Source organism: Pelodiscus sinensis, chromosome 5, assembly GCF_052426305.1.
Source record: "Pelodiscus sinensis isolate ZL-2025 chromosome 5, ASM5242630v1, whole genome shotgun sequence".
NCBI classification, from domain to species: domain Eukaryota; kingdom Metazoa; phylum Chordata; order Testudines; family Trionychidae; genus Pelodiscus; species Pelodiscus sinensis.
Window position 1 is genome coordinate 12563402 of NC_143056.1, and position 12818 is coordinate 12576219.

The 12818-nt window shown below is 47.3% G+C and overlaps 1 protein-coding gene across 9 annotated transcripts in view; it reads left to right on the forward strand.

Moving 5' to 3' along the window:
- The first annotated feature begins 6364 nt into the window (after positions 1-6364).
- Positions 6365-12818, forward strand: part of LRRC9 (leucine rich repeat containing 9) — a 110220-nt gene continuing 103766 nt past the window's right edge. For 8 of the 9 annotated variants that reach the window (XM_089778321.1, XM_089778324.1, XM_089778323.1 and 5 more), the window contains exons 1-2: positions 6365-6508; positions 11079-11170. In XM_089778321.1, the coding sequence (XP_089634447.1) occupies positions 11117-11170 (54 nt within the window). In that variant the 5' untranslated portion in view covers positions 6365-6508; positions 11079-11116. Of the gene's footprint in view, positions 6509-11078; positions 11171-12818 lie in introns of those variants that run through there. The other variant, XM_089778325.1, reaches the window with a different exon arrangement.

The following is a 12818-nucleotide window of genomic DNA, read 5'->3' on the forward strand; positions in this document are numbered from 1 at the left end:
GGGTCACTTCCTCTCCCTGGTCTCGAGCAGACCAGGGAGAGGAAGCAAAGCGGCGGCGGAACGCGCGGCCAGCTGACAGCCCAGACGCGTCTGGGCTGTCAGCTGGCCACGCGCTCCGCTCTGCCCCCCACCCCCCCTCTGCAGACCAGGGGGAGGGGGAGCAGAGCGGAGCAGAGCAGAGCGGCGGAACGCGCAGCCAGCTGACAGCCCAGACGCGTCTGGGCTGTCAGCTGGCCTTGCGTTCTGCTGCTCTGCTCTGCTCTGCTCCGCTCTGCTCTGCTCCCCCTCCCCCTGGTCTGCAGACCAGGGGGAGGGGGAGCAGAGCGGAGCACGCGGCCAGCTGACAGCCCAGACGTGTCTGGGCTGTCAGCTGGCCGCGCGTTCCGCCGCTCTGATGTGCTCCGCTCTGCTCCCCCTCCCCCTGATCTGCAGGGGGGGGGGGGAGCAGAGCGGAGCACGCGGCCAGCTGACAGCCCAGATGCGTCTGGGCTGTCAGCTGGCCGTGCGTTCTGCCGCTCTGCTCTGCTCCGCTCTGCTCCCCCTCCCCCTGGTCTGCAAACCATGGGGGGGGGGGAAGCAGAGCGGAGCACGCGGCCAGCTGACAGCCCAGACGCGTCTGGGCTGTCAGCTGGCCGCGCGTTCCACCGCTCTGCTCTACTCTGCTCCCCCTCCCCCTGGTCTGCAGACCTGGCGGACGGGGAGCAGAGCAGAGCAAAGCCGCAGAGCCCGAGGGCAGCAGGATAGCCACGGCGTGTCTGGGCTGTCCCGCTGCCCCCGTGCTCCGCGGCTTTGCTCCGGACGCCTGTGGTACAGCAGCTGGGGCGCTGCCGGTTGGTCCCGTAGCGCCGCTCTGGGTGCCACTGGACCAACCCAGCAGCACCCCAGCTGCTCTGCCCCAGGTGTCCCCTAGTCAGCAGCTGCTGAAAATGACCAGTGGCTGACTACAGGAAGCCCCTGCCCCGGGCTTCCTGGAATCAGCCGCTGATCAGTTTCAGCAGCAACTGACTTGGGGATGCCTGGGGTTCTTAAGTTGAATCTGTATGTAAGTCAGAACTGGCGTCCAGATTCAGCCACTGTTGAAACTGATCAGTTTCAGCAGCGGCTGAATCTGGACGCCAGTTCCGACTTACATACAGATTCAACTTAAGAACAAACCTCCAGTCCCTATCTTGTACGTAACCCGGGGACTGCCTGTATACAACTGTCACATTTCTTAATTGATTCTAAGAGTCAGCTAAAATTTTTCAATCTGGTTGACTACAATTAATTCAAAACATTTGAAATCTGGTTTTTAACAAGGAATCTATTTTAGATATTTTACAGTGCCCATCGCCATAGTATCTAAGCACTTAATCTGATGCTTGATGTAGTATAAGTAGGAAAGCACAATGATACTAGAAGTATTTTGATATAATGAAAGACACGTTGCAAGTCAAAAGCACACGTGACAGTTTACAAGTGGCTGCCTAAGAGAGGCATATAGATTGCAAACTATATTGATTTAAGGATGGTAAGCATTCCAGAACAAATACAATGATGCCTGCTTAGCATTCCCAGTGAAAGCACTTTGTCTGCTGCTCTGTAAAAAATATCAACAGCAGTAAAAGACAGTGGCAGAAATATGAACCCATGATGCACTGTTATCCAAGTGAATCTATGGTCAGTGATGTCAAAAGTTGCTGCAGCAGTCAGCAAAACTATAACAAAGAGAAGCCCAAAAAGTAAATGTACATTAGTAAAGCATCATCAGCACTTAAACAACTCCCTTCACTATCCTATGAAATGATCTCAAATTATACCGAAATGTTTTAGTGTCATTAAAGAAGAACGTACCATAGCAGAAGGTGAAAGCACACTGCAGAACTTTGAAATGATTCAGGCATTTTGAGAGAAGTCTGAAAATCCTTTACATTAAAAGAGAGTCCCTAACAGCTGCTGCCTTGCATTTTAAAAATGCTGTACATATGAACATTATATGGCTGTTAACAGCTTTATGAATTTGTAGGAAATTAGCTAGCAGTAATGTCAGTTTTGTTTCTTGTTGAGTTGAATTCATCTCTCTATATATTTTAGAAATGTAATGTCTGTCTGTCTGTCTGTTTGTGCAAGAACGCCTCCTGTGGATTCCCTCTCCCCCGCCCTTCCCACATTGCTTCACCCAGGGTGAAGAAACTGTGTGCTAGAACTCAGTTGACACAGTTGTGGATGTCAATGAAGCTGTTCAATATCTCATGTAATTTCTTAATTCCCTCAATCCTAGCAGTGTGCCGCATCACCTGGTGTTGAAAGTTGGATGGCCAGTCATGCTTTTAGGAAACTTAGATGCTCCAAGTGGTTCAAGACTTTGCATTAAATCTTTGAAGTCACACATCATCAAAGCTACCATTTTGACTGGATTTGCCAAAGGGCAGGTAGTCTTTATACCACGGATTCCATTGATTACCCATTTCAGTTTAAACATCTCCAATTCCCAGTACGACTTGCTTTTGCAATAACAATAAATACATTGTGGGGGTCAGTCCTTCACAATTACAGGAGTGAGTTTGAGAGCAGATAGCTTTCCACATGGGAAACTATATGTTGTTACATCTAGGGTACGTCTAGACTACATGCCTCTGGCGACAGAGGCATGTAGATTAGGCTACCCGACAGAGTAAAATGAAGCGGCGATTTAAATAATCGCCGCTTCATTTAAATTTACATGGCTGCCGCGTTGAGCCGACAAACAGCTGATCAGCTGTTTGTCGGCTCAGCGCGATAGTCTGGACGCTCCCCTGCCGACATCAAAGGGAGTTGTCGACAACCCAGGTATGCCTCATCCCAGGAGGCATACCTGGGTTGTCGACAACTCCCTTTGATGTCGGCAGGGGAGCGTCCAGACTATCGCACTGAGCCGACAAACAGCTGATCAGCTGTTTGTCGGCTCAACGCGGCAGCCATGTAAATTTAAATGAAGCGGCGATTATTTAAATCGCCGCTTCATTTTACTCTGTCGGGTAGCCTAATCTACATGCCTCTGTCGCCAGAGGCATGTAGTCTAGACGTACCCCAAGAGTGGGAAGGGCCAAAAATCTGTTCATTCTAGTAAAAGACAGAAAAACTGCAAATATTGTCTATCAACAAGCTCTATGTAATGTATGATTCACTTTCATTTTTTTTATTAATACAAACTTCTTTTTTCCTTCCTTTTTGAGAATTGCAGTAATTTACATAACATATCTGCATTTTCTTTTTATTTCCCAAAAAACCCAACCAATCATTTCTTGAGTTACACTCCCAAGCAATGCTGGGTAAATCTGCTAGTAATGAATATTGCAATGCTTCCCTGCATGTCTGTAGCAGTTGAAGAGATTAGAGATATTATGCAAAAAGATTCCAATGATGAGTCATTCAACTATAGGCTCAGAAACAAAGGTGATTACTTATAATTATTATTAGTATTACTAACCATTCAGTTTTGGACACAAGTGCTTATTTTTTAATGGATGGCTCTCTACCCACTGTTTTAAAATTATGGACCAGACAATCAGCTGGTGTAAATCAGTATAGTTGAAATGAAACTATGCTGATTTACACCAGCTGAGAATCAAGCCCCAGGGTGGCTTGTTTGTTGATCTAGAGTAGTGGTTTTTCATTTTTCTCTTTTTTCATTTGTGTACATCTTAAACATTTTAAATGGAAGTGTGGAAATTCAACCTGTGAACCATGGAGCACCCCGCACACACATGCCATACAACTTTTAGACTGAAAATTGACTGAACAGAATTCAACTATAAATGTTGCATATGCATGGTATGGCATTTAGTGTGGTGTGGGAAAGGGTGCTAAACTGTGGGCTTCTATAATAACAACCACACTGCCAGGTTTTGACCTGTAGGTCAGAGTATTCACATACTTTTGACTACTGTATTCAGAAATAGTCCTTTTCTGGGATCAGAATCTTTATTTCCATCATCACCTTTCCAATGGACACCTCAGACATAGTCTGTGGATCCCCAGGTTTCAGTAGACCATAGGTTGAAAATCGCTGATTTAGAAAATAAATTGAAGTCGCTGATTTAGGCAAGACAGTAAAATGAAAGTATTTTGATATAATGAAAAATACATTGCAAATCTGAAGTATGCACATGATAGTTCACAAGTGGCTGCCTAGCAGCTGCATATAGACTGCAAAATTTTTATTGCAGAACCCAGGGTAGTGGCATTTAAATTCTTGCAACAGAAAGATAACTTAGACTAGGCAGGGTAGATAACTGATGGCTGTTTTTTCTCTGAAGTGAAAAAATTAGCATTTATTTAATTTCCAGTCACATCTATCATGCTATTAACCTCATTTTATATAAAAAGGTTTTTATGTTTTGATATGTATGTGTTATATGGGAGCAATGAGTTGTTTTGTGGAGTGCTAAATTATAAGGGTATATAAAAATTGATATATTCATTTTATTTGGAGCAAAAAAACCTACCACATTTATGTGAACTAATAAGTCAGATGCAATACTGCTAGTTGAGAAGTATGCAGATCCTTAATAGAAAATCTTTAATCAAGTATTAAATGTATGAAAGTTGTATTATATGGAGTTAGAGTGACATCTGGTGACATTAAAGAGTAAATGCAAACACATGAAAGAGCTTGAGGTTCAGGTTTGCCTATTAGAGCTGTTGGAAAACTGGGGAATTGTGGGAAATTTTGATGAAAATATAAGAATTTAGAAATACATTTTCAAACAAAACCCAAACATTTTCCATTAAAATTCAAAAATTTCCATAGAAAGCAGATAGTTCATTAAAAAAATTCTGTCAAAAAATAGTTTGATAAAAAATTTTCAGTCTTATTGTCTGTCCAATAAAATGACATGGATTTAATTTAAATTAGTTTTAAATAGATATAGTTTCACAGGTACAAAAGGCTGTATGGATACTTATTGTAGTTTTGGAGTAGATCATACTGGATTATCCTGAATTTAAATTAAGATTTCTAATCCATTTCAGTAAGGAACAGATAAGCTACTCTGACCGTCTACATAGGTTTTTTTGCACCCATTTCACTATAGCCATTTAAATTCACACTTGAAGTTAAACTTGAGCAATTTTTTTTGTGTGCACAAATGTTACCCAGATCAAGAAAGACAAATGAGCCAAAATAGAACTGTCTCCCTGGCTACAAGCTTTATGATCTTTGGGAATGTCGGTTATAGGATATACACTGATAGCAACATAACTAGAGATCCAGTGAGAAACAGTAATCTCTGAAACTACTAGTGTAGAGGTAGAGCTTTGGGGAATACTGTATTTTAAACACAAGCATAAATGTGTTAAATTTTCATTGTTAAATAGTACAAGGTGTTACCCTACCCTTCCCCTTTTCTTCCCAAGGTAGGGAAGGACGGGGCCTGAGTCTCCTCTAGCTTGGTCTGGACCTAGAGTAACTCCACTGAAATCAGGATGCTTACACCAGGGTAAATCTGATCTCAGGAGAGAATTAAGGCCAGATGGTTTTTTTACCCTGAGATACAATGCTAGATTCATGCCTGCCTGGGGAAAGGCCACAGCAGGATAAGAGCCTCTACACCTGCTCAGCGCTGCTTTTGGGCACATAATTCTAGGTAGGGATCCCATGATGTTCCTTGTGAGAGTTTCAGAAGTGGAGTGAGACTGGAGGAGCACTTTGTGGATGTGTCTAGACTACTGAGTTTTGTCGACAAAAGTGGACTTTTGTCGACAAAACTATACCTGCGTCTACACTACCGCTGAGTTCTGTCGACATAACGTGGACAGAACTCAGCAGTTTTGTCGACGCTGGTAACCCTCATTTTACGAGGCATAACGCCTTCTGTCGACAGAATTCTGGCGACAGAAGGTGTTATTGCCTGTAGGGTTGCGTCTCGACTACAGGGTTTTGTCGACAAAGCAGCTTGCTTTGTCGACAGAACTGAATGTGTCTAGACGCTCTATGTCGACAGTATCTGTCGACAAAACTTCCCTCGACAAAACCCTGTAGTCTAGACATACCCTCTATCTTCCCAACAAGAGGAAGGTGGAGTTAGGCTGCTTTCCCCTTTTGCACTGCCAGTGGCCCCTGCTGTGTGAGCGCTTCACCCCAGGGACTAGCACACTTGGGGCTGGCAGACTGACACAGGGTGCAGGGGTGGGCAAATCTCAGCTCGTCTGCCCCACCCTCTGGAGAGAGACTAGGAGGGCAGGTCTCAGCCACTGGAGAGTGGGAGACAGGTCTGAGTCTCCCCTCCCGCCAAGAGAGAGTGGGAGGGCAGGTGTAAGCCCCGCCTCCCTCGGAGGGGGCGGAGCAAATCTGCTCCCGCCCTCGGGCGACAGACCGCGGACTAGGGAGGCGGTGTGAGCCCCGCCCCCGCCGCGTCATGTGACTCCTTTCGTCCCGTTCGCTGCCGTTCTGCGGGGGCGGGGAGATGGTTTCCTAGGCGACGGCCGAGGCTGCGGTACACACAGAGCCGGCTCCGGCCCTGCCCACGCCGGGTCCCTGGAGCCCCAGGTACGTGACTGCCGCCTGGTTCCCCCACCCCCCGGGAGCCCCCGCCTGGCCCCCTTCCCACCCCCGGGGTCCCCCGCCTGGTTCCCCCACCCCCCCGGAACCTCCCGCCTGGCCCCCTTCCCACCCCCGGGAGCCCCCGCCTGGTTCCCCTGCCCCCCCCGGGAGCCCCCGCCTGGCCCCCTTCCCCCCCCCGGGAGCCCCCGCCTGGCCCCTTCCCACCCCCGGGAGCCCCCGCCTGGCCCCCCCCACCCCCCGGGAGCCCCCGCCTGGTTCCCCTGCCCCCCCCGGGAGCCCCCGCCTGGCCCCTTCCCCCCCCGGGAGCCCCCGCCTGGCCCCCCCCCCCCCCGGGGTCCCCCGCCTGGTTCCCCTACCCCCCCCTGGAGCCCCCGCCTGGTTCCCCTACCCCCCCCCCGGGAGCCCCCGCCTGGTTCCCCCCCCCCCCCGGGAGCCCCCGCCTGGTTCCCCTTCCCCCCCCCCCGGGCCTTGCCCCGCCCCCCCCCCCCGGCCCCCTTCCCACCCCCCCCCCCCCCGGGAGCCCCCGCCTGGTTCCCCTACCCCCCCTCGGGGTCCCCTTCCTGGCCCCCTTCCCGCACCCCCTGAGGGTCCCCCGCCTGGTTCCCCTACCCCCCCCCCCGGGAGCCCCCGCCTGGTTCCCCTACCCCCCTCCCGGGAGCCCCCGCATGGTTCCCCTACCCCCCGGGATTCCCCTCCTGGTCCCCTTCCCATCCCCCTGAGGGGTCCCCTGCCTGGCTCCCTTCCCACTTCCCAGGGGTCGCCCTCCTAGTTCCCCTATCCCTCCTGGATCCCCCACCTGGCTCCCTTCCCACACTCCCTGAGGGGTCTGTCTCCTGGTCCCCTTCCCATCCCCCCAGGGGTCTGCTGCTTGGTTCTCCTACCTCCTCCGGGGTCCCCTGCCTGGCCTTTCCACAACTTCCCCCAAGGTGATCCCTGCTTGTCCCCTTCCAATCCTCTTTCAATGGGGGTGTCCTCCACCTGGCTCCCTTCTCACCCCCAAGATAGCCTCAGCCTGGCCCCCTTCCCACTCCCCATAAGGGGTTCCCCTCACCTGCCGCCCTTCCCACTCTCTTCTAAAGGGGCTGTCCCCTGCCTCGCTCCCCTTCTCTGGGGGTATCCTTCACCTGCCTTCCCTTCCCACCCTCCTCCCCATTCCCAAGCTCTGCTGGAGTTCCTTCTTTCCCTTTCTGAAGGATATGTCCTATGCCTGGCATCCTCCTTTCCATCTTCCCCCTCACTTCCAAAGGGGTATCCCTTTCCTGGCCCACACACACCTGCCTACTCCTAGGAAGCCATTCAAGCCCCTGCTGCCAATATTCCCCTCTCCTGGGAGAGGAAATGTGTGATGTAAATTGCAATATTGTTTGTTCTGATATCAAACTGATAATATAAAGGGCTAGCTAATGTGACTAATCACCTAAAAATGTGTGTAATAAAAAAAATCCATTCTCAGTAGGACATCATTGTTTTCTTGTCTTCAGCATATTTTCATGTCTGCATGTGTGTCCTTTACCTCTTAATTTGGGCATTTCCTTCTTGTGACCAATATTCCCTTCAATTTTTTCCATTCATGTGCAAAATGAATTTTTATGTGCATCGCGGCATGTTGAATGTAGACCATGAGTAGAAACTAAAATCCTAGCTGAGTGCTCTGCTAATCAGTTGGGAAGCAGTTGAATCTCTGCCCAAGGGTACAGTTTATAGGGAACACTGCTTATGACTAATTTAAAAGTGCCTTTCCTTTAATTTTATTAACAGCAAGAGCAATACATTAAAAGGCAGATACTGTATTGTTTTAATGCAGTGAAATGTACGGTCCAACATCTAGGAAAACAAGTGCAGCCCATACCATCATGCCTAAACTGAACATGAACTCCCAGTGTGATATTGTGGAGAAAAGAGTTTTATAAATAAGGGAGTAGTGAGAAAGTGAAGATGGGCTGTGCCTATCTATTCCTAAAGTCCAAGATATGTTCCAAAAAACTTGGACTTATAGTGAAACAACTTAAAGTGGGGAATTTTTTTTCCATGGCTGATTTCCATTTGCTCAAATTGGGAGGGGAGTGTGCAATTTACAAGCAGGGAATGGGAGGACTTATAATGCATCAGTTCCTACAATTGTCAATGACTTTAGTGCAGAACAGATGTGTATTGGAATGATTTATAGCAGGGACAGCCTGTAATTTTTAATCTCTGTATACAGCATTACTGAGACTGTAGAGGGTAGAAAAGGCCTGCAGAAAATGCCTTACAGAGAGAAACTTAAAGAATTTAATGAAAAAGAAGATGAAGAGGAATAAGTTTCTTCACATGGAGAAAATAGTCACAGAGAGGTAGCCGTGTTAGTCTGATCTTGGTAAAACAAAAAAAGCAGTCATGTAGCACTTCAAAGGCTAACAAGATAGTTTATTAGGTGACGAGCTAACATGACTGCTTTTTTAATTTTAGTGAGAAAATACTGATTAGTAAAGCAACAATGGTCCTGTAATACCTTACAGACTAACAAAAATATATAAAGAAGTGCACATGAAAGTTCATGATACTATTTATATATTTTGTTAGTCTCTAAGGGTAAAGCTACACAGCAGAGCTAAAGTCAAATTAAGCTACGTAACTTCATCTACATCAACTGCATAGCTTAAGTCAAAATAGCTTAATTCAGCTTTTGGCTCTGTCTACACAGCAGGAAGTCGTAGGAAGAACGCTCTTTCTATGACTTCCCTTAGTCCTCGTGAAATGAGGGTTACCATGAGTCGGAGTAAGAAGTCCTCTAGCTTGACATTATTTTGAAATAAAGGCTTGTAGTATTTTGGAATATCAGTTATTCTGAAATAATGCTGCTGTGTAGACATACTAAGATGCTACAGGACCATTCTTGTGTGTGTGTGTGTGTGTGTGTTTTTTTTAATTTACCGTATTTTCCGGTGTATAAGGCGACTGGGCGTATAAGACGACCCCCTAATTTTCCAGGTAAAACATAGGTTTTGGCCTATACTCGCCGTATAAGACTACCCCCCTATACAGAACGTCCCTGTGCTGATACTGTATGTACCGCACTGAGCCAATCCCGGCAAGCGGTGTATTCTATTAATGCATACAAAGCCTGCTCGGATTGGCAAAGGTTGTAATAGCCCGCCTCCCCCTTCCCCCCCCCCAAACCCGTGTGGGGACGGGTCCTCGCGTTGACTGCACGGAGGCCCCACTCCCTAGCTTTGCTCTAGGCTTGCTTGCAAAGGGGGGTTTAGGTTGAGGTCTACGCCCATTTATCTGGGAGAGACCAACCTACCGCCCAACAAGCCGTCCGCTTCCCCAGTTGGGGGAGAGTCCCCGTAATCTGGGATGGGGAGGACCCGGCGCCCATCAGGGGGGCTACTCACAGCCCCTCTGGGTCTGTTGGAAGTGTAGCTCCAAGGGCCAGCGTCTCGGGCCGCCTCGCCTCCGGGTCCAGTGCACGTCTGGGGGTCTGGAACTCTCTTCCCCTCACGTCACCGTCCTCCGCCACCTCGTCACCTCTCGGGCCACCTCTGCCGCCTTGGCACCCCGGGTCACCCTGCCGCGGTGCCTGCCTCTCGTGCCAGCTCCGTGCTCCCCGCTTGCCCCCGCCGCCGCTGTCCGGGGTTTCTGCCGGCCTCCTCCTTCGGCCGGCGTCCGCAGTCATCCCCGGAGGCCCCCTGGCTGCCTCCCTGCTCCCAGCCATGCCCGCAGCGATCCTCCTCCGGCCGGCGTCTGCGGTCGCTCCCTGGGACGCCCCGGCCGGCCCCACGCTCTCCGCCGCTTCCGCCCCTGACCAGCTGGTCCGGCTGCCTTTTAAACGCGGCGGGCAGACTCGGGTGCACGCGCCACACCGCCGGGGGAGCGAGCCGGCTCCTGCTCTCCTCCCCCCGCTGCCGGGGTCGTCTGCGGGCGCACCCAGGGACGGGGTGCACAGTAGCCGAAGCTACAGTATGTTTATACCCGGCGTATAAGACGACCCCCGATTTTTGGGGGATGTTTACAGACTAACTCAGCTACCCCTCCAGTTAGTAAAGGTCTCTTTAAACTAGGTGAGAAAGGCACAATGAATACCAATATCTGGAACTTAACATCAGGCAAGTTCAAATGCAAAATAAAGCACAAATTCTTAATAGTGAGCGTGATTATCCATTGGAACAAACTAGCAAGAGATGTAGAGGATTCTATTCTCTCCTGATGTCTTCCAGTCAAGACTGAATGCCTTTCTAGAAGATATCATGAGTTATCAGGCTCATTATTGGGGTAATTGGATGAAATTCTTTGATCTGTGTTTTACAAGATGTCAGATTAGATGATCAACCTTAAATTTTGAAGTCTCTTCTGACTTTAAAATCTATGCATATAAATGAAAAAAGTAATTATTCCAAACATTCAGGACATTGCTTATTTTCTTTCATTTAACATAACTGTTATCCCATGAAAGACTTGCCTACTGGAACTGTATCTATTTGGAACTGAGATTTTTTTTTCCCCAAATTTATTTGAGGCTTCTAAATTATGGGGGTGGCTACACAACAGATAATTGTCATTTTTTTTCAAGCAGATATTCTACAATGATCATTACTTTTAAATACGCAGACAATGATCCAAAGTGATAACCAAAACCAGAACCGAGAGGAAATAATTAAAGAGTTGGTAAGTTTTTTGCTTTTATTTTTTTTAAACTCTCAAAATAGCAATCACTATTAATATTTTCAGTGCAGAATTCTCACTCATGGACTGTTTGTTCAGAGGGCAGAACTTGGCATACATTGACAACGGGTTTACAAGGGTCAAAAAACCGAAGAATAGTGGGCTGCTAGTCCCATGTAAGAAAAAAAGTCCCATGAGTGAGAGTTTTGTAAGAGGTTATCTGCAGGGAAGCAGAATTTCAAGGTAGTTTTCCCTTTGTCCTTTTTGTTTGAAGTATAGTACAGAGATATCCAAATATATGGACATAACATAGTCAAACAAAATAACTGCAGTCTTTACTCAAGACAAGTTCTTAAAGTCTGTCTTGCACCAGGAAAGTCAATGGATGCTTTGCCACTGACTGAGCTGGATCAGGACATTGGTGAAATTAATGGGATTTTACCTAGTAGATACTGAAGGAAGAGGCCTAACAGTATTCTTTTTTGGAAAAGTCATGTTTTACTTTTTGCCATGTTTAATATTTTAATGAAATGTTATGTTACCTTTTTTTTCCACAGAGACCTGTATTTACTATGGCTATTCTGGTGGTGGCATGGAGGGTATACGTAGCTACATGCTGCAGTGAATACAGGGCATCCCCACTATAAGTTGCCCCGGTATACATCCATTCCACATTAAAATGGTTGCTGTTTGTAGGAACTGATGCGTTAGACGTCTTCCCATTCTCCGCTCTTAAGTCATGCAAAAAAAAAAACCACCCCAATTTGCACAAATGGAAGTCAGATGTGGGGAAAAAAATTCCCTGCTTTGTTGTTTCATTATAAGTCCATGTTTTTTGGAATGTATCTTGGACTTATAGTGAAGACGGCCTGTAGCAAGCTGCGTCCATGCTGCGATGTAAATATGTGTCCGTGAAAGTTTCCCTTATAGCCTGAGTTTTTTCCAGTTGTCGAGAAGGGTTGCAGTAGGGAGCTATCAGAGTCCTTCATGGCAGCAGGAGAAATTTGTCTGTGGCAGAGAAAAGTTGCAGCAGCAGGGCACTACTTTGCTAAAACAGCTGTGTAGACAGGGAGGCATGGCTTGGGCAAATAGAGAGCCATGTAAAGGGTATGTGCTCATGTACAACACCACACCCATCAGGTGTGTCTTTATTCTACTTGCCTTAGAAGTGCCTCCCTATCTATGTTGCTGTTTATATCCATAGTAGGGAGGTTACCCAAGTGTGTACTCTACACGCTGCTGAAAGAAATATACCGTATAGACTTACCCTATAGTTCATTTGAACCAAGTGCTCCAGAAGTGAAAAATTAGCATACTGATCCACTAGCATACTGTTCCTTTTATCATGTACATATAGTTTTAATGGAAATAGATTTTGATGCATTTTATAATTACATCAGGATGCAATTAGGTATTTTGATAATGAAATAGATGTATTTTGAGGCTAGAACTGAATTTTTTTTTTTTTGTGAGTGAAACCTAACTAAACATAATACAGGCCGTCCTCGCTATAAATCCAATATATGTTCCAAAAAACTTGGACTTATAGCGAAACAACTTAAAGCGGAGAATTTTTTTCCTGCATTTGTGCTTTTTTTTTTTTTTTTTTTCCCACGTGACTTAAGAGCGGGAAATGGGAGGATTTCCAATG